We start from the raw sequence: 23,026 nt of genomic DNA on the forward strand, positions 1-23,026 counted from the left end.
TCACCTCATGTGATGGCTTAGTTATTTGCATACGTGAGATGCCGCTGCTGGTCAATACATATCAGCAACTTTGTTACAATATTGGCTTTAACAGAGGTCATTTTGGGGAATGATAGTCATTTTGTGTATAGCCAAGAGCCACACTGACATTTAATATGAGGTATAAAAGTCATTGTTTTATTGAAGGAATAAAATGAACAGATATATATATATATATATATATATATATATATATATATATATATATATATATGTGTGTGTGTGTGTGTGTGTGTGTGTGTATTTATATATATATAGTTGCCCATTTAATTAATAAAAATTTTTAGAGTTGAACACTGGAAATTGAAAAAGTCAGTCAGTTGTGTACAAGATCGTGACTTGCTGTTCCTTGATCACTCTAATGCTGTCATCTCCTGCACTGATGATTGCATAAGCATGAAGCACTAGTATCTATCAGTATTAAAATAATTATTTATAATTTATATATATATATATATATATATATATATATATGTATATATATATACATACGAGGGGCGTGCAATAAGTAATGCCCCTGACCCACTTCCAGTTGTCTGATGTAGCTGAAATTTTGCATGTGCAATGATTTATATCTCTACGGGTTATGTGACAAATTACAGCTCTGAACTAATTGTGGTTTCTGTTTTACAGGTGTTTAAACTGAGTCAGGTGTGAAATGGAACCTGTGGAATGTCGAGCAGTGATCCGGTTTTTGTATTTGAAAGGAGGCACACCATAGGAGACTTTTGATGAAATGAAAGAAAGTTATGGTGATAATACCCCATCATATGACCTTGTAAAACGCTGGCATCGTGAATTTAAACATGGCCAGAAGTCTGTGGAAACAGCTCCCAGACCTGGCCGATTCTGCCATTGATGAAACACATGTCTGTCAAGTTGAGGCTGCCATTTTGGAAGATCGGCGCATTACTATTCGCCAAATAGCCCAAGATATCAAGATTAGTACAGGGTCTGTGGAAACTATCATTCATGACCATTTGCATATGCATAAGGTGTATGCCAGATGGATTCCCAGGTTGCTCATACCATTCCAGAAGCGAGAACACGTCGAGTGCTCGAGGATGAATTTGGAGATGTGCCAAGAAGATGAGTCAAAGTTTTTCAAAAGACTGATTACACAGGATGAAACCTGGGTCCATCACTATGATCCAGAGACCAAAGCTCAGTCAATGCAGTGGAAGCACTTGGACTCACCACCTCCAAAGAAGGCAAGGGTGCGGCCCTCTGCTGGCAAGATCATGCTCACAGTCTTCTGGGACCAGGACGGAGAAGTGATGACAGATTTTCTGGCAAAGGGTACCACAATTACAAGAGCCTATTATGCTTCACTTTTGAGGAAATTAAGGGAAGCTATCAAAATCAAGAGGCGGGGCAAGATCAACAAAGGTACCATCCTCCTGCAAGACAACGCTCCGGTCCACAACTCGTATGTCGCCAGATCAGAAGCACGGGCGTGTGGTTATGAAATCCTACCCCATCCTCCCTACTCTACTGATCTTGCGCCCTCTGACTTTCACCTCTTCCCAGCCATGAAGTTGTTTTTGAAAGGAAAGCGTTTCCCAGATGATGCAGCCTTGATTTCTGAAGTCACGTTGTGGTTGGAGGAAGGACCAACCTGAGGTGTTCTACAAAAACGGTCTCCAGAGCTGCATCAAATGATGGGAGAAATGCATAACTCTGGGTGGTTCCTATGTAGAGAAAGACTAATAACTGTGGTAAGTTTCGTTGCTCTACTGCTATGGGAAGTGGGTCAGGGGCATTACTTATTTCACACCCCTCGTCTTATATATATATATATATATATATATATATATATATATATAGAGAGAGAGAGAGAGAGAGAGAGAGAGAAAGAGAATAAATGACAAAAAGTTATATTTCAAAATTCATGATGTTGACCATCTTATAATTTATTCCTTCAATTGTATAAGTCAACTGAATTAAAGGAATAAATTATAAGATGGTCAACATCATGAATTTTGGAATATAACTTTTTGTCATTTATTCTCTATATTGCTCTGTAATTACATCGAGCTTCTTAAATAAGGATTGATATATATTATAAGAAAATATATTTCTACAGAAATATATATATATTTTGTCGCCCATTTAATTAAAAAAAATTTTTAGAGTTGAACACTGTCTGGAAATTGAAAAAGTCGGTCAGCCTTATGTACGAGATCGTGACTTGCTGTTACTTGATCACCCTAAGATCGTCCGTATTAAACGTTAAGCATTATTAATGTTAAACTTTCTCTTTATTTCGTGATGATGAACAGTGGCTCTGGGCTATGTTCCTTGCTAATGAACTCAAAGGTGGCTTCATTGCGGTGTCCAAATCCTTTGACTAATGTTGTCATCTCCTGCACTGATGATTGCGTAAGCATGAAACACTAGTGTCTATAAGTATTCAAATAATTATTTATAATTCATATATATATATATATATATATATATATATATATATATATATATATATATATATGTATATATATATATATATATACATATACGAGGGGCGTGCAATAAGTAATGCCCCTGACCCACTTCCAGTTGTCTGATCTAGCTGAAATTTTGTATGTGCAATGATTTATATCTGTACAAGTTATGTGACAAATTACAGCTGTGAACTAATTGTGGTTTCTGTTTTACAGGTGTTTGAACTGAGTCAGGTGTGAAATGGAGCCTGTTGAATGTCGAGCAGTGATCCGGTTTTTGTATTTGAAAGGACGCACACCACAGGAGACTTTTGATGAAATGAAAGAAACTTATGGTGATAATACCCCATCATTAGTTATAATTTATAATTTACATTATATATATATATATATATATATATATAATAAATTCCACAGGCAAACAACGTCGATAGTCAACAAACCGGAAGTCCAAGACTCGAGTTTCACCCTCAGTTGGGCTCATCAGTTAGACACATCCGAACTCAGGATTCAAAATCCGAGCCTCTTGCATGCGAGGCAAACACTCTACCAACTGAGCAAACGCCCCACACACAAGAATTTCTCTTATTAACCAACACAGATCAAGCAAACCGCTCCAAAATCCGACTGTTAAATGAACCTACTATGTCTTGACAAGGGACGCGGTCATCCAACCAACTAATAACCTAATATATATTATATATAAGAGACATGCTTTATAAAATAAAAATGAAACATTAAGAGAAGATAGCAACGCTGCTTAAAACATAAATTCAGTTTTATGAATAAAAAATTGAGAAATACGGCTATCCTGCTTTGACAAAGTTCAAAATAGACTTCGTAGCTTATTGGGGGATGCCTTTTTCTCTTCCCTGCAACCTTTTTCCCACAGAAGAGATGTTGTGAGCCTGTCTCTACTTTATTATTATTTTCATGGCAAATGCTCGTCTGAGCTTCAATCTATGTTCCCTCCCCCGCTCATCATACGTTCACAAAAAACACTCGTCTAGCCAAAACCACTATAATAAATTTCCCCCACCCTTTATCTGTGCTTAAACCTAAACATAGATTCCAATGCACAAAACTTCTTTCTTAGAACTGCACGCCTGTGGAACTCTCTTCCATTTGCCTGCTTTCTAGCTGACTACAGTCTGATTATCTTCAAGTCCAACGTCGGACATCTAAACAATATGATATAAATGCGGGAGTGCCCCAGGGATCTATCCTTGGACCTCTACTGTTCCTGATATTCATAAATGACCTCCCCGACAAAATTACCTCTGAGATGGGTATATATGCTGATGACATCACGCTCTATAGCAGGCACGACAGGAAAACAAATGAACATATATCTAAAGTAATGGCAGAAACACTAGAGGATGACCTTCAATCAGTAGTGGAATGGGGACAAAAATGGATGGTCACGTTCAATGCCGCCAAGACTAAACTGGTTTCATTCAATAATTACAAGAAACCTTCTCTACCACCTATAGCAATGGCCAACGACTCTTTATCTGAGAGTACGTCTTTCAAGCTCCTTGGCCTAACGTTTACAGGAAACATGAGTTGGAACAATTACATCGAGGGCATTGCCAGGGCCGCTGCGAGGAAGGTAGGCTCTCTCTACCGTGCTAGAAAACTACTAATACCCGAAAGTATCCTGTACCTCTATAAGGCAACCATTCGCCCATGTATGGAGTATTGCTGTCATATTTGGGCTGGTGCATCGGCTACTAGTCTCTCGCTCCTTGACAGGGTTCAAAAGAGAGTCGCAAATCTGATAGGCCCTGAACTGGCATCTAAGCTTCAGCCTCTGTCCCATCGACGAAACGTTGCATCCCTCTGCCTGTTCTACAAGTATTTTAATGGTGAATGCTCTGATGAACTGCAAGCACTTGTGCCCCATGACGTGAACACCCTCAACAGACCCGACAAGCTGCAAAATCCCACCCCCACACTGTAGAGATCCCTAGATGTAAAAGATCTTTCTACTCCGGTAGTTTCTTCCCCCAGAACCGCTAGACTTTGGAATTCCATTCCAGGTCACTGCTTCCCCAACTGTACTGACATGCATAAGTTCAAGTGCAACGTGAACCAACATCTTGCTGCCCAAATCCCTTCATAGTGCCCCAGTAGCTGTCTCCCCTGATAGTAGCCCCCTACACCAAAGTGGCAATGTGTCTTGTTTGGGGTGAAAATTAAAAAAAAAAAAAAAAAAGTTCCTGATGAACCATCCCCCGAAGTAATCCGATTTACAAAATTTCCACTACTTATGTTTACCCATGAACCCTTATTCTCGAATGACCTCCTGGCATTGATACGTGGTGACTCCTTTGTAAAGAAAAAAAAAGTTTATAAGAAAACATTTTTATATAAAAAATAATAATGCAAAAGTTATTTTTCAGTTATTTATACAAACATGTGTTTTGGTCAAAAAGTTGAGTGAATAGTAGTATTTGGCAGTGTGTGTGTGTGTGTGTGTGTGTGTGTGTGTGTGTGTGTGTGCGTGCGTTTACCTTTGTGCTTGTTAGTGTGTGTATATATGTGTGTGGGTGATGAAAGGACAGTGAATCTGAGTTCTTTCACCTTGCCATTGCAGCCAAAGTGTTGAATTGAGTGGAGTTTGATTTCGTTAAACCGGCTGTTGAATGATCTCTCTAAAACTGATATTTTTTATGAAAATCGCTCCAAACAAAACACAAAGCCATTTAATGTAAGAATCTAAAAAAAAGAAAGAAGAAAATACTACTTCAAGGTCAAAACTTGCCACTGTTCGGTGGAATAGATTCTGAACCAGAAAACAGCAATTCTACTTTCTTTGTCAGAAATATCGTTTATGGAATATGAGGACTAAATAATAAAATAAGGAAACAAGAGTTAGGAATTTCTAAATTCGCACTGACTTACTACATTCACGTATACGTGTAACTTTTTTGAGTTTTGGAAACATTTTGATTGGCCGAAAATACTTTTAAGCTCAAACGTCCATGTCAAAATTACTAGCTAGGAGGAGTGACAAAGAAAGCGAGTTCCTAGAAAAGGAGAAGGAAACAAGTATTAGCAATTATAACCATTTGCATTTTAGCATTCAGTCACCACAGTATACCCTCTAGTACTATATAAAAGGAACTTTGTCTGTGTGTGTGTTTATGTGTGTGTTTATGTGTTTGTGCGTGTGTGTTTGTGTGTGTGTTTGTGTGCTTGCATGTGTGTTTGTGTGTCTGTGAGTTCATTTCCTATGGACTCGAAAATGACTGGGTCAAATTTTATGAAATTTCACACGAAGGTACTTGTTGTGCCTGGCAGTGTTCTTAGATAGGTTGTGTATTGGAATGTCTTCGATAAGTATCGATAATCGATAATCAAAATAATCTGATGAATGAAAAAACAGGCGATGTTTACTAAAGTTAACACCTTACACAGCCTAACAGCACAAGTGCGTTTGAAAAGTTTTATTACCACACAAGCCAAAATACCTGACATATAAAATCAACAGTAGGTTCCTTGATATGATGGGGGAGCATTCAAAATGAATGTTTCTGTTTAAAGCACAATTGCACCATGATACTTGACTTTTGTATTTTAAACTTTGATTCAAGTCATTGTTCTCTACAGTGCAATGTAGATATCAATGTATTGCAGACTAAGTCACTGCAGAGGGGCATGTGAAGTTTCCTCCAAGTGCACCACAATGGGTCCCCAGAGCAGGCAATCAATCGATTTGATTGATAAATAGGTGATTTAACTAATTTCGATGACAATAAAAATATGGGCGTGCGAAATATTCGTTGATCATCATTCAATCCCGAGCCACTTCGGGTGATCCCGTTAGTAATAAATATTTAATCAAATATCTATTACTAGCAGGATCACTCATTTCAAGATGAGCTCTTTGTACTGTCAGTCTTGCATGGCCAGAAGGCTGCAAAGTTGACCGCTCCATCCTCAACGTATGCACTTAGGTAGTCCATTTTTCGGTTTCTTACTGCACACAGCTTTAATTCGTAGAGGAAGCCATAACGAGAAACGCCATTCCTCTGCCAGTAATTATTGTTAGTCTTTGAATTCCAGATAGCGCTCACAAGAGGGTCCTCACCATCGTTAAAGAATTTAACATACACCAAACTTGAATTGTTTTGTATCTGCTTGTTTAGTTCAAAGAGGAAATTGTCCACCGTTATAGCAGTCCAAGAAACGGTTTTCTCTGAGAGTTCTGCTTTTTCGTACACGGATGAGACAACCAAGGAACCGTTAACAGAAGTCAAAGATTGTATCACCAAGTGAAAGCCGTGCTCCTGCATCTTGTCCAGCCGACAAAGATGTTCTTCAGGATTTTGATGATGGAAAACTTTCTGGACGACGTTGGGCTGTTTTTTAAAAACAATAGCAAAGTATACTTCATCCGCAATGGAATAGTTTTCTAAATGCTTAATAAAATACCCATTTTCTGATTGTCTTTGGTTAGTTTCCTCAAAGCGATTGCTTTTTATGTTGATCATGATGTGGAAAGATCCGTGTTCATTATCTTGATTCCAGATAATATTAAAATGGTTTTCAGCATTCCATTTACAGCAGTTAATCCACTGGGCATTATACCCAGCCTCGCTCATCAAACGGACGTGTTCTTTTAAGTATATAAGCGGTAACATGACTGTAATCCCTTGGGTTTGATCTTCGCTGATAACACTTAGATATTTATGTGGCAAGTTTATTGACTCTTGTCTCAAGGGCAAAGACGACACAGTACTAATTGCATATTTAACCAGTCCGTTTAAATCCATATCTTTTGACCACGCGTTAAAATACAATGCCCATGTGAGACCAGACTTCTCATGCATGACTGTGCAAGATGTCCCTTCCATGGCACCAGTATGGCTCCAAGAAAGGCCGTTGTCTTCTACGTCCATTCCGAGTCCATACCATTCTGGCCCATGTTCGTAAGTCGGACGGTCAAGCATTGTTCTAGATGTTTTCTCTTTTAAAAGTTGCTGCAGTCCATAGCCAGCCAGTGAGTCGTAAATATGAACAAGACTTGACGTAGTGGCCACCCATCCTCCATAGGCTGCAGTGCCATCCATGACCACCGATTTGGAATGAGCTGGCATCCAAAACTCTTTGGAATAGTCGAACGAGGCAGAATTTGGTGAAGGATTATGGTAATATTCCACCTGAAATGTAGAACAGAAAATATTTAGAATCAATAGCATATCACAGTGAAGATTTTACATCTTGCTAAAACCATAACAATTTCTGCAGGTTTAGAATAATGATAACAGTGTTATATGAAGGCAATTGTAACGATTCTTTCGGCCATTATAGCTTTTTTGTATGAATGATATGCGTATGTAAGTAATATACGCACTTGAGTATTTGGCAGCGTGGCATTGTGTATGTGTGTGTGCGTTGGTTTACCTTTTTCTTGTTAGTGCATGTATAGCTGTGAGTAGCAATTCGTTTCTGTTTGCTTGACTCTCGCTAGTGTGTAGGAATGTGTGCTTAAGATGAAGAAGACTTGTATGTGAGTCATTGAAGATTTTTTTTTCATCTTGCTTCCTTCAGTCAAAGGCAGGGGTTGCTGCTGCTGCTCTTGTTGAGCAAACGTTCTTGGGGTCTGGTTCAAGGTGCAGGCTGGCTGGAGAAATCTGGAGACAACTGATTGAACCTCGGTCTCCTGACTCATTAGCAAATATTCTAACCATTATGCCAGCTTTTTAATTAAAGATATAAAAATAAATGTAGAAAAAAAGAAAGAACTCTCTTTCACCTGGCAAATTATTATTATAATCCTTACGTTGTATCCGCAGACGAAGGCAATTTTAGCAGTTTCATGCGGTCATTATTATTTTTTTTTTTTGTCGATAAAAAGAATCGCACAACCGTGGCAGGATGAATAGCCACATTGTTTTTTTTTTTTTTTTCTAACTTTGTATAGTAAATAAGAGAAGGGTTGGGGTTAAGGGGAGGGAATAGCTGGACAAAAATATTGGAAAACGGTCAAGTTGGGCAGGAATCCAAAACCGATGATGGGCGACGCGACGCGCAGATAGTGAACTAGTATTGTCACAAAACATTGAAATTGATATTGATAGCCATCATTTATTATTATTATTATTATTATTATTATTATTATTATTATTATTATTATTATTATTATTATTATCATTTATTATTATTATTATTATTATCATTATTATTATTATTATTATTATTGATTATTATTATCATTTATGATTATTATTATTATTATCATTATTATTATTATTTATTATTATTATTATTATTATCATTTATTATTATTATTATGATTATTATTATTATTATGATTATTATTATTATTATGAGCTGACGGCACAGTTCGTACAAAAATACCTTTGTACAAACCTTGGCACGGGTTTCGCCATAATAATGAATAACTTGAAAAAAAAACAAAACAAAAAAAACAATGTCTCAGATCCCCACCCCCCACACAAAGTAACAACAATAATCTAACATCTATTCGTAATAAATGAGGACATACAATATAAAAGTTTAAAAAAAAAGCAGAAAAAATGCTAAAAAGAAAAAAAAAAGCCATAGAGTTGCTAAATATGTTATAATCAATATCGAAGGTTATTTTTAGTCCAGGATTTTCTCGCTGGCAAGTCGTGTAGCTTAATGGTTGCAGCAATGGTTCTCAAATAGTGTGGCGATCCGTAATTATTAAAGAGACCCTAAGTAAGCAGCAATTAAGTTAGTGTTAATTAACGAGGGAGAACACAGTAAGAGTTAAATAAATATGTATTAACGAAAACACATGAAAAAAAAAAAAGAAGTAAATTGAGCAATATCTTTGCTCAACTGCTGGACTAGTTAGTGACGACCATACTCTCCGTGTGTCCGTCACTGACTGCCGGTCCACGTTACCCGGAAGTCACGTCATGGATGGAAGTGACATCATGGATTAATTCATTATTCCAGGGGTGCGTCCCCAGCAGTTAGTTCGTATGAATTTTGACCAGGGTCACATTAGTACATGTCAGGATGACCCAGGTCTGTAAAACAGTTTCGCAATTCATCATTTGGTTTCAGCAGGATAGAGCCACGTGTCACACAACGAATAGAACGTTAGTTATCGCCTTAGAAACTGTAATTCACTTGTATTTATTTTTACTTGGGAGGTCATCACTTATCAAGGCTAAGAGGCCATTCTAGGATAAGGGTTAATTGTTAGGTAGATGGTCAAACTACATGATCAGTAATGGTGGACCTTGGATGGGGTTAAATTATTTAAGAGGACGAGGACGGCTCAACAGGAATTTATTTGAAAATACTTGATTCAACATTACAAGTTGCATTGGATAACAACTGAAGGAAACACACAACCAAGAAACGTAGACACCGCCCACTTATTTCAGTATCACTGTAAGAGAAAAAGAATAGGGTATTTTTATTTTAGAAACGGCGAACTTTAACTTCACAATTGTCTTTTTTAATTGCAGATTTGGCAGCTATCGGATACTTTGAGTTCAACTTAGTTTGGCAATTTATCATTTTATTTCATGCTACATAACATGCAATAAGAGTAATTCACTAAGATAAACATCTGATGAACGAATAATTTCACAAAATAAAACTGTTAACTGGCCACCTTAACTTTGCGATTTGTGGATATGTAAAGTCGACACTGATAAACCAAACACAATAGACCACTTTGGAGACAATATTCAATGCGTTATTGCCAAAATACAGCCTAATTTAATGTGTAGATTTGTGAATACTAGATCTCTATATTACACCATATATACTCAACCAGCGTTGGCCATCTACAAGCATACTGTTCCATTGTATCACAGCTCCTTAGTGCAGCTAGATTAATACCCATCCCGAACCAGGGATCAAACCTACAACCATTTAGTTGATAGTTGGTAGTTTTATCCTCTAGTTCCACAGGTGGGCAGTTCTAGGAAAGAAGCTCTTGCATCCAGACGATGCATATAATTGCTCACGTTCAAAATATGAGGTTCCTTACTAAAAAAAAAAAAAGAGGACAACAAAAATCGAAAACTAAAAAAAACAAAACATCAAAAGATATAGAGCAATATATATATATATATAAAAATTACCATTAGCATATGAAGCGGTACTCTTTGTGTAAACAAATTGAGCTTAGGTATTTGGACAATGTCAAAACATTGTTAATTCACTGTCAGCATAGCAGCAGTCAAATAGCACAACAGTTAGAAGCTCCGACTGTCATTTGGGTGGTCGGGTTTCGATCTTGGCTTGAGGTAGTTGCTTGTCTAGTCACACTGATGAGCTGTGAAAGTGAAACAGTACTATATGTGGATGACTAATATATATATATATATATATATATATATATATATATATATATATATATATATATAATGCTCCCTATCTTGGGTTGAGCATATTTGAAAGTGATATACAAATTACTATTAGCGTATGAAGCGGTACTCTTTGTGTAAACAAATTGAGCTTAGGTATTTGGACAATGTCAAAACATTGTTAATTCATTGCCCGCATAGCAGCAGCTGAATAGTGCAATGGTTAGAAGCTCCGACTGTCATTTGGGTGGTCGGGTTTCGATCCTGGCTTGAGGTAGTTGCTTGTCTAGCCTCACTGATGAGCTGTGAAACAGCGAAACTACTACATGCAGATGACTATATATACATATATATACATATATATAATATTTTTTCCGATTCCGATACAATTACCGATTCAGATTCAGATTCTTTATAAATCTCTAGATATTTTACTATAATTTTTTTTTTCACGATTATTGTAAAAACACATCTTAAATGTAAAAACACACTTGTGAGGTGGTGATCTAGAGATTTTAGTCCTACTGGAAGTTTAAATCAAGAAATATTTATTATTTTATTATTACTACAAGCAGTGGACGATGTTTTACAAAACGAAAATCAAATAAAATGGATAAGTAAAAGAATCGGTTTCGGCATCGGAAAATAGGCTCAAATTTTCCTGATTCCGATACCGATACCCTAAAAAGCTCCGAATTTGCCGATTCTGATTCCGATTAATCATCTCAACACTAATATATACATATAAAGACAAAAAAGTAATTTTGAAAAAATAGTTGCATAGTTTTAGCGGCAATACTTCAAATATTTGATTTGTTGCCAAGCGTCGCACTGACCAAAAAGACATAAGCATTATCAGAATAAAGTTCTGTTGTATTCATGTATTTTTATTGGCACAAGTTAATAAAGCGTTCAGGGTCGGGCAGGCCAAAAACCTGTCATACTTTAATCTAAGGCAAACAATCATTTTTAATATTCGACCTAATATATACACCCTGTGAACCCTCTGGGTACAAATATATATAGTCTTGGAAAACTATACAAAAAAAACTATTCAATTTTTATATTTTTTATCATTCGTTAGAAAACTATTTTGTCATTTAATAACCAGCAGTGTACAACTAAATATTTTCATTTACTAGCTAAATAAAACAGTTACTACCCAAACACACATGATTTTTGGAATATGAGATCTTTACAATGTTAAATATTTCCAAATGATTACCCATCTTGTACTGGCCAGGCTCCATGTTGCTTAACTTTGGTGATCTAAGAAAAACTGGTGTTTCAATGCGATTATATCATATAATGGCAAAATATTTAATAAAATAATATTTTAACAGTTAAGATATTGGATATTGATATGCACCACAAAAAGGTTATATTCGTTTGTAGTAGCTGAATGATCTTGGCTACAGTAAGGAAGACGTTGTACAAGAGTTCATTGTTGAGTTCCACTCAAAAAGCAAATAGCTGCTGCCACCTGGTCTCTATATATAATATCAGGAGCAGATAACTCCCCAGGTACTTCCCATATCAGGAGTAGATAACTCTTTTATCTATAGAATTATATCAGCTATCTATCTTATATTTAGTTATGTAATGGATCCTCCCTGTTAGTTAAATTATACTAAGATATATTTTATAAAGACGTAAATGTTTTTGTTATTTTTTTTTATATGAATGAACAACTCAGATTTACATGTAGTACCCAGTCAGCATGTATATCCCGATTAGGGGAGACAAGTTTTTGATGAGCCGTTCCATATAAGTTAACAAATTTGCCGAATCTCCATTACTAACGGTTACTATATTGTCCAATTGACTACTGTACACTCTTTAACCCTTATCCTCGAGTGGCCTCTTGGCATTGATAAGTGGTGATGGCCATGTAAAAAAAAAACATACAGCGCCTAGTATTTTCAAAATATATGCGAAATAAAAAAAATAAGTTTTTGTCTAAACATTTTTATACTCTTTGAATGAAAGAAATACATTAGTACCAATCGTTGAGTAGTCTTATCCAGAAAAATATCGGCTCTGTCAAAATATATTTATTGATTTAAATATTTTTTATTATTACATGGAATTTTCATGGGTCCTGCTAGTATATATATATTAAACTAATTACTGGTTTACTTGGCATGTCATTGTCTTATAATCATCGGACCACAAAATGCGATTGACACTTATATTGTACAAGTATTTCTCATTATGATCTTATGATCTATAAATCTTCCCTGTTAGCAAAACATTGGCAATCTTATTGCGAAGGCGGAGTAACAAAATGTTCAGATTATTATTTTTTTATATATTTTTTTCAAATTAAAACTGAAATACAAATAGCATCACTAAATATAGTTTTGTTGTGGGTAGATGATACAAAGAAAAACGATATTCATTTTCAACTCAAACGCATTAATATGATATTTTAATTTATGCAAATTTCCTATTTATTATTATAAAGCCAATTCTCTATTGATTATTATATTGTACCCAATGCATAGCAATGGCCACCTGGTATGGCCTCGGTCATAAAATATGCTTAAATATGATATTTTGATTGATGTGGATTCCATATTAATTATTATATAGCCAATACTCTTTGATTATTATATTGTACCCAACATATAATATTCATTTCAAAAGAATATGACTTGGGTGGCATCATCTAGAATCGAAACCAAAACGTGTATCACTCCAACCTTATTAGTTACCATCCGAGCCACCAACAGATGGATATAAAAAATCTAAAACTAAACTGACATTAATATATAAATGTATATTCGTATATGCGTAGAGTCGACTTATGCTTGCCAAGTTCTAATTTTATCAATTTTAACTCCTTAGCAATTAGCTATAAATCAAATTGTATTTGTTCTAAAGGTCCGAATTTCCTACATATCAAGTATCAAGTCTGCAGACCAAAATATGACAGTAGTTTGGTAGCGAGAGTTCCCCAAACAAACTGACAGACAAAATTACTCGTGATGTCTCCAATAAGTTTCCAGACATTTTTGTACAAGCATTTAAAATTGTCACAGACTCTTTAAAATTCAGAATAGTATTGCTATACATCTTATGAGATGACTGACCAATTTTTATGATTTCAAGTTCAAATGAACAGCTACAGCAGGAATTAGAATACACCCTACTAAAGCCTGATTGTCACAGCTGGTGGATTTCAAAAATACAATCTGAACGTGAGGACACTTGAGAAGCACAATATGCAATAAATTTCTGTTTAAAACTTGGAAAAAATGCCACAGAAACGCATGAAATGCTTCAGACTGCTTTTGGAACAACTTGCATGAATCAAGCATCAGTTTTTGAGTGGCATAAGAGATTCAAGAAAGGCAGAGATTCTGTGTAGGATAATGAGAAGTGTGGGAAGAGTAAGGAAGTCAGAACACCAGAGTTGATTGCCCAAATAAAGAATTTCATGGATAAGGACTGACGTGTGTCTATAAAGACAATAATTACACAGTTTGATGTCAGTGTGGGAACTGTACACACAATTGTTTGTGAGGAACTGAATATGCAGAAGATTTGCGTGAAGTTTGTCTCAATGGTGTGCAGAGAAGATTGCAGACTATTTGACCAAGATGGACATCAAGACAGTTCCTCACCCTCCCTATTGTCCAGACCTTGCTCCCTGTGACTTTTGGTTATTTCCTAATCTCAAGGAAAACCTTAGAGTCTGTTGTTATCAAACAATTGAGGAGATGAAAAAGGCTGTGACAAGGGTCATTGATACGCTCACACAAGAGGATTTCTATGGAGCCTTTCAGAAGTTGTTGGACTGGTACAGCAAGTGCATTGCAGCCGTAGGAGATTACTTCAAAGAGGACTAGAGTTTCATGTGCGTACTATCAATAAAAGTTCCTATAAGAAAAAAGTCAGGTACTTTATTGGAGACACCTTGTATGTAGGTAAGAAAATATGTTTGATTGCAGTAAGTGCAATAGGCAACCTCGTTAATAATCAAGAGATTTTTCAATTAATTTTTGACAGTTAATAAATAAGAATTTTTAAGATGCATGCATTCAATCTGCGCACCTGCGGATTATTGGTCAGACTCTTATATATGTAACGTATGTCGCTAATAAAGACTTTGTGTTATACATTTAAGACCCTACGGCAGTAAGTAGCGATTAAGTTATTTAGTGTGAATTTTGACAAGGGTCACATTAGTACATGTCAGGATAACCTAGTCAAACTGAAATGAACTCAGAAGGAGATGATGTGATTTGAAGGTCAAACGTGCTAGAAAAACAGGTGTTGAACGATAAAAGTATATGATATGAGTCACGTTTTTGACCGAGAGAGAGAGACAAAGGCTTTTCAAGTCAGTCTCACTTTGGAAGTGATGGAACATGGTGCAGTAATGTGAGTAATCTAAGGCAAGTATCATTTCAATGTCTGTCCGTCTGCATCTCTCAATCCTCAGATTAGAAAACTAAGTTAAGAAGGAAACGATTTTAGTTAAGCAGTAAATTCTCTAAGAATTTGTGTTCGATGTCGCATCTGTCAATATTTAAGTTATATGATCAGATGATCCTTGTTGTTTCAATGAACGAACATCCATTGATAATCGGTAATATCACTTTTTGTGGTATTTGTATTTCGCTTTGCATTCAATCTGCACACCTAGCAATGAAAATGCTATTTCAAATTTAGATGGATAGATTCTTTTTTATGTAAACATGTTATGTATTCATTACAGCCGGCTGTTCAAAATGCGTTTTAATTGTTAACATCTACTTTAGTCGCTAGTCCAAGATATATTCACACTGACAGCGAGTAAAACAACACAGTTGATCTATAAAAGAACATATTGTTTTTATTTCACACCGACAAAGTAGCTTTAGATTATAAGTTATTACCGGTGTTTTGAAATTTCTGAAGTAGCATGAGGTGGGTGTGTGGTTCAGTCGGATATCGGGTAGTGAAGAAATGTGACAGCCTTGCTTCTCTCTGACAACTTCTTTATATAAACACTCTTTTTCCACTGGAATGTTTAACATTTCCTATTGTCTCATGTTTAAATCCTTTGACCGATATCCTCTCACATACTTCTGGGTCAAATTATGCATTCCATTAGACAATGGTGGAAAATCCAACATTCCTAACATGGAATCTGTCTGCATGTGCCCAATCCTATGGATGTTTCTCTTCCCAGGGGTCAGCTGCCAATATCCAAGAACACTGATGTATATTACTGATGAAAACTTTGAAACAATGAAATAAATTGAGGAATTTTTGGTAATACCTACTTAAAAAATATTGAAAAAGCCATGCCTACAAATGTACCTCCGACCTTCTTCAGGTGCATCTTGTCCACAAGGACCCATGGCATAGTGGATAAAGTACTTGGTAAAATGTAATTATAAAATTACACTCTTCTGGAGATTGAAGGCTCATTCTTCAGTGTGAGCAATGCTCAAAATATATTTGCGAATTACTTAGGACCCATGGTGTAGTGGTTAGAGTACTTGGAAAAAAAAAACCCAATCGTAAAAAGTGATATTCTCTTGAAGGTTGGACAACTGAAAAAATACAATCACAAATTACTTAAGACCTCTATCCAGTTAGGGCTGATGAAACAAGAGCATGCTACCCTTATAAAATAGATAAAGGGTTCCATTCAAAATTCTGTTTAGATTCCCGAGTTTTACAAAAACATTCCTTAATTTGACAAGATACATCTGAAACAGGTCAGAAGTTACATCGACCAAAACATTGCAACTCAAGACAAGAAATGAATAAAAAATAATATAATAATAAAAATCTGGTGACCCCCAAGTACCAATTTTTCAATTTTGACTCCTTAGCAGACCTTTTTCCAGATGAAAATTAATTAAAACGTTTTCCTCATGTCTGAGTACCCTACATATCAAATTTCAAGCCTGTAGATCAAAAATTCATTGCATATAAAGTTGAGAAATATCTTTTCACACACACACACACACACACATTCTCACTTTTATAGATATACTAGCGAGGGGTACCCGGCGTTGCCCGGGTGTTTGGGGGGGGGGGGGTTAAAAAAAAAAGTAAGTATGAGGATCGAACCCGAACCGTCGAGGCAAAGTTGTAAATTAAAGTGTGAAAAAAAATAAAACGTGCGATGTTAACCATTGCCCCACCACGAGATACTAACGGAAACACGTTTGAATTTATTTAATTAGTTGGATTTAGCAGGTGCCCATTTTAATGAGTTAATGAGGTCAGCTGCGGGATAGTATTCATTTACTGCTGAACGCTTTTTTTTTCCCACCCCCAAGATGTTATAGGAAGAAGACTAACCCACATGCGGCGAGCAACAAATATAGAATATTTATCTTCCCGAAATCGACCAAATTAAATAGGCAGGCGAGCTTCGTTGTTAACTGTGAGATATTACGATTTCTATGTGATATAAAAAGTTTTAAAAAGTTGTGAACCGAGTGACCGCTTCTCTGAAAGAAGCCTTTTGTAGACACACAGAAAAAGCGAACACACATGCATACATACATACATACATACATACATGATGGTTGCAAACGTCTTGTCAGACGAGTGCCACTCCCTCAGACACTTAATGTCCAGGAGCCCAGAAATGACTTTTTTTTTTTCTTAGTCCTACTGGTGAATTCATACGCTCACGCAGGCATGATACTGAAGACGGTTATCGAGATCAATTATTACATGTTTCCAGCATTTCAAGCCTCCATGCGGCATAACTTTTCCATCGCCACAGGACCATTTTTATAGACAAATGCCTGAGGGAGTATCTATACACAGGTGATGTTACAGAGTCTTAGCTTTGTACGACAGCTAAATCTCTCTCTTGGTTCAAAATGTTGAGATCCAGCAACAAGCAAGAGCAAGATAGCCAGCAACAAGTTAAACTGCAGACCAGCTTAACGCGGGTACTGGTCTCCCGCTTTATGGTTTTTTAAATCAGAGATTTGCTTCTCCTAGAAAGGTTGCCTTCACCACGGCTTAAGGGAGCCCTCTCCACCCCAACACACAAACACACATGGTGCTAGTTGGCCGTTGACCCCGAAAAAGGGTCCATTCGCCCTTTGGAAGGTCTTGTTTTTAATCCTTCAGGGAGACTAGCCACCCTCCTTGTGTGTCAGGTCATGTCATATGCTACTGGTACCATGTAACCCAGTACTACCTGCCTCATGGTCGGGTCACCGGCGACTAAACTGGTTCCCCCACCAGACTTGTTTGGTGAGGAGGGTCGCTAGGAGGAGGGTGACATACATACATACATACATACATTTTCGCTTTTATATTTATAGACTAGCAAGCTGCTCGGCGTTGCCGTTCATAAAATACACATAAATATTTATACTTTTATTAATGCAGAATTCTTATTTATTATAAACAGAAATACCGTATAGGTATTAAATATAACGTTAAATTCTTAAAAAAAAAAAAAAAAAACTGAAGCAAAACAACAAAAACAGAAAGAAACTGAGACATGTGCATGCGAGTAAACAGTTCACTTCTTGTGAGTCAAGTACGATAACCATTACGCAGGCTTGACACAATTTTTAACAAATGTTTTCATACCTACTTATTCTTAACATAAGTAATCTGTCATGTGAACGATTCACGCATGCGTATTTGTGAAACAATTAGCAGACAAAAATCCGATGACCTCAAAGTTCCCATTTTCCAATTTTTACCTCTCAGAAGCCCTTTTTTCTAGATGAAAACTGATCAAAACGTTTCTACCTGTCTGAATACCCTATATACAAAATTTCACGTTTGTAGATCAAAAATTCGTTGAGTATATAGGTTGAGAAGTGTTCTCACATCCACACACATTCTCACTTTTATAGATATATAGATAGATAAACCGTCCTTAGTGTGTGATTACTATTTCCTATTATTTTCAGTGTTATGTGACCAGTAGTTTAAGAGTTTATCGATTAAGTATTTTTACACAGACACACGTAAATACATCTACTGTTTTATTTATCTAGATACTTTGGCTGGAATACATCATGAATATTGTCACATTGCGTACACATATACATCTATTATATCTATAAAAGTGAAAGTGTCTGTGTGTCTGTCTGTGTACATTTCCCTACGCAATAACTCTGTCAATTTTAAGTCTACAGACTCGAAATTTTATATACAGGGTACTGAGATCTGGGAAAATCTTTGTAATCCATTTTCGGCCAGAAATTTGGCTATTAAAGGGTCAAAGTTCAACGATTTGACCTTTGAGAACTCTACCAAACTCCTCCGACAATTTTGGGTCTAAACACTTGAAATTTTATATATGGCTTCCTTGGACATAGATCTAAGTTAATAACTGAATTTGAGCCTAAAACAATCAATGTTAAGGGGTCATAATAGGAGTCAAAGTTAAATAAAAATGACCGCTTTTTTTTTTTTGCTCAACATACACCTCCAAACATCCGGGCAACGCCGGCCTGAAATGCTGTGTATAAATATATAAACAGAGGAGAAACATGCTTGATAATATTGCAGATATGCTATCAAAAGTACAAAGAACCAAATTATTGGCAAAATATACGATATTTTGCTCATAAACTTGGCAGCGTCCCATAGAAAGGAAATGTCCGTTGTTATATAAAATAACCGGAAATTATTTAAATTCCACGCAGCCGTGAATCTGACTAACAGCCATTCGCTTTAGTGTCACACATCGCGGACGTTCGATAAAAATTCACATATCGAGATTTTTTTTTTCGGACATTAATTTCTATGAGGAACGTGTGACCCACTTTAATTTTATCCTTACTACAAATTTATCTGACGCTGAGTTTCAGGACTGTTATGGGGTTGAGAGTTAGGGTAGAAATACCAAAGTAGTGATAGGACGATTCCAATATGAATGCATCATCTTCTTATGACCCATTATTGTTTTCTTATGGTATAACGTAGTCATTACATGTCAACACTCAAGACCCACACGTTTTATGCAGACAGCATAAACAAAGACAAGGAAAGAATTCGACTCACTTTTTTTTTTTTTTAGTTGAAACAACAAACATTTATTTACAGGTACTTTCATAATCGTACCCTATTTCTAAAAGAGGGGAGATATAACATATGAGAAATATTTGGAATCAAGTCTCCCCTTGTTGTTATTTCTGATGATTTGAAACCATAGCAGCAAGTTTTAGTCTCCCCTCATTCAAGGCCAGAGGTTTGAGGGAAATATCAGATATTTTGTAATTCATATGCAAAACTAGGAAAACAAATGACCATGATTGAAACATTTTATGGCTGTAAAAAAGTGCCAAAAATGGGGATTGTTACGAGGTTGAGGGTTAGGGTTAGGGTTAGGGTAGAGATACTAAAGTGTTACCTAATGTCGTAGTTCTATTTACTTCAGAAATCATGTGCCACAATACGCGGCAAATATATATAACAGACTGTTATGGCGAGATGAGCAATTCACCGCCGGAACTTTTTATCGAAAGAACGTTATCACCGGTCACCGGTTGGGAGAGCCTTCCCTGGGCGGGAACACTTAAAAACGTAACATGCTGTCTCTGTAAATATTCTCAATAAACTTCTCTATTTCTTTATTACTTCAGAACCTCTTTATCCATTTATTTCCCTGGTGGAATACCTTTCTTGAATATCCTTTTATTACGGCCACCCACCGCAGGATATATCACAGACATTGACAATTTTGGGTATATAAAAAAGTGAAAATTTATTCTCTCCACAATACTTTCACAGTATGCTATGGAGAGAGAGAGAGAGAGAGAGAGAGAGAGAGAGAGAGAGAGAGAGAGAGAGAGATGTTCAGTGACAGGTGGCTTGTTGACGACTGATGACAAAGGTCAACTTCCTCGTTGTCTTTTTTCTTCTCTCTGTCCATTTAACATGCATTCATTTGTTATTATTATTGACACATATCCACAATTGTCAAATCCAAGCCACATTCCAAATGGTTGTTTACATTTTCGAAAACTTGGTTATCTTAAGAATGTTGAATTCCAAACCTTTTGTACATTCATCCCAATGTTATGATTTCTGATGACATTTCTTCTTTTAAAGACTTGTCAACAATATTTGCGTGTGTGTGCACCCAGTTCAATATGCATGTGTATGTATACAACCAGCAATAATTCTGACGTTGCCCTGAATACTATGCAACAAAAGTAGTGATGGGACGATTCCAATATGAATGCATTATCTTGTGAATCATTATTGTTTTCTTGGAATGTAACGTAGTTGTTGCATGTGAAGGTTATATGCAGACAGGCAATTCAAAAAGCAAAGCATCATATTTTTTTGATTAAAAAATTTAAAGAGTTATGAAACAAAAAATCACAATACTAAAATCTAAAAATCCAAAAAAATAAATATCAAAATTGAATGAAAACATCCCTACCAATTACCCTTGTTTCAGAGGAGCTGCCCCCCCCTCACACACACACATTAGAAACGACCTTGGATCACATTTGCTTTCGTAGGGATGCAAATAAATTTATAATGCTATAACACAGAACACATATTCTACAAACACACGCACACACACCCTACCCTACCCTACCGTACGCACCCATTTGACCAAGTACGAATGTGCGCCTCACTTCCACTGAAGTAAGTGAAAAAAAGAAAAAAAAAATGAGAACAAATAAAGAAAGATAAGTAGAAACGCAAAAAGAGAGAGAGGGAAACAAAAAAACAACAATGACCACGGTCTGACCCCCAACGAACAAGGAGTAGGGGTTGAACACACGAATGAAGAGTAGAAATGGACTATGAAAATGCTCTTTTACATTTTAAACACATCTTAAGTATATTCTAAATATTTTACATTTTTAATAGTTTCTGAAGAGGACGCTTCACAGAATGCCTGAAACGCGATAAAAACGATTTCAATGATATAAAAAACATTATAACAATGATCTAAACATTTAATGAAAAATCAAAACACGAAATAATAAAATGATGTTAAAAAATACACATTGATGGTGACCCCCTCATTTAAATATACATCTTTCTCTTGTTGTAATTTCTCAACCCATTATATATATATATATATATATATATATATATATATATATATATATATATATATATATATATATATATATATATATATATATACTTCAGAGTAGTTTTTATTTAACAATCAGTGGTTATGTAAACGTGAGATTGTAGGCTTACAAAATATTACTGGCAGTAATATTCTATAAGTTATCCCATCTAATGGATTTTACCAAACAAGTTGGATGAACAAAAACATTCATATCCTTTTTCTACAAATACTCCTGCTACAGAACTTCTGATAAATATATTATTTTCACTTTGACTTTCCATGTCTCACTGACTTTAGCAAATAGGGTGCATACCTTTATAACTATTTGCTAATATTTTCACTCCTCTGATGAGATGGTAGACATCGAAACCCTATAGGTTAAGGAGATAAACTTTCTAAAACATTCTTTGTCTTGCTTAGAATAATAAAAATTCTTTGATATGAAACTCAACCACTTCATTTCATTTCAATAAGAGTTTTTTGAAATTCATTGAATTACAGTTTAATATATATATATATATATATATATATATATATATATATATATATATATATATATATATATATATATATATATATAAGCCGGAAGAATACTAGAGTGGATGAAACGCGAAATATTCAGTGTAGCTTAATCGCCATATACATTTTATAACTTACTAACTAGCTCTACCTACGTATTGAGCACTTTTGAAGTAAATACTTAAAGTTTATGCATAAATCTATACTTTCATATATTAATTTTATGTGAGTAAATTAAGTAGCTTTATATATATATATATGTATATATATATATATATATATATATATATATATATATATATATATATATATATATATATATATATATATATATATATATACCACATTTTTAGGCAAGTTTATGAGTTCCAAATCTCAATGACTATCAGAATTTAACAAATGAAGACTTGTTGGAAAGGTAATGACCTGAATTGCGTAGTAGACTATGTGACATTTGCCCTTAAGGTCGCATATTAAGGGGATCATCCATCATCGAGAGCCTATTTTTGTAACTTTTTACAGCCATAAAACGTTTCAATCATAATCATTTGTTTTTCTAGTTTTGCATATGAATGACAAAATATTTGATATTTTCCCCAAATCTCTGGCCGTGATGGAGAGAAGACTAAAACTTGTTGCTATGGTTTCAAATGATCTGAAAA

The 23,026-nt window shown here is 35.5% G+C and overlaps 1 protein-coding gene across 1 annotated transcript in view; it reads right to left on the reverse strand.

Moving 5' to 3' along the window:
* Positions 1–5,917: 5,917 nt before the first annotated feature.
* Positions 5,918–23,026, reverse strand: part of LOC145247476 (uncharacterized) — a 66,105-nt gene continuing 48,996 nt past the window's right edge. The window contains exon 6 of the mRNA XM_080109274.1: positions 5,918–7,648. Coding sequence (XP_079965400.1) covers positions 6,359–7,648 — 1,290 coding nt within the window. The 3' untranslated portion in view covers positions 5,918–6,358. The remainder of the gene's footprint in view (positions 7,649–23,026) is intronic.

This window comes from Euprymna scolopes, chromosome 25 (assembly GCF_053919585.1).
Source record: "Euprymna scolopes isolate OS-2025 chromosome 25, ASM5391958v1, whole genome shotgun sequence".
Classification (NCBI taxonomy): Eukaryota; Metazoa; Mollusca; class Cephalopoda; order Sepiida; family Sepiolidae; genus Euprymna; species Euprymna scolopes.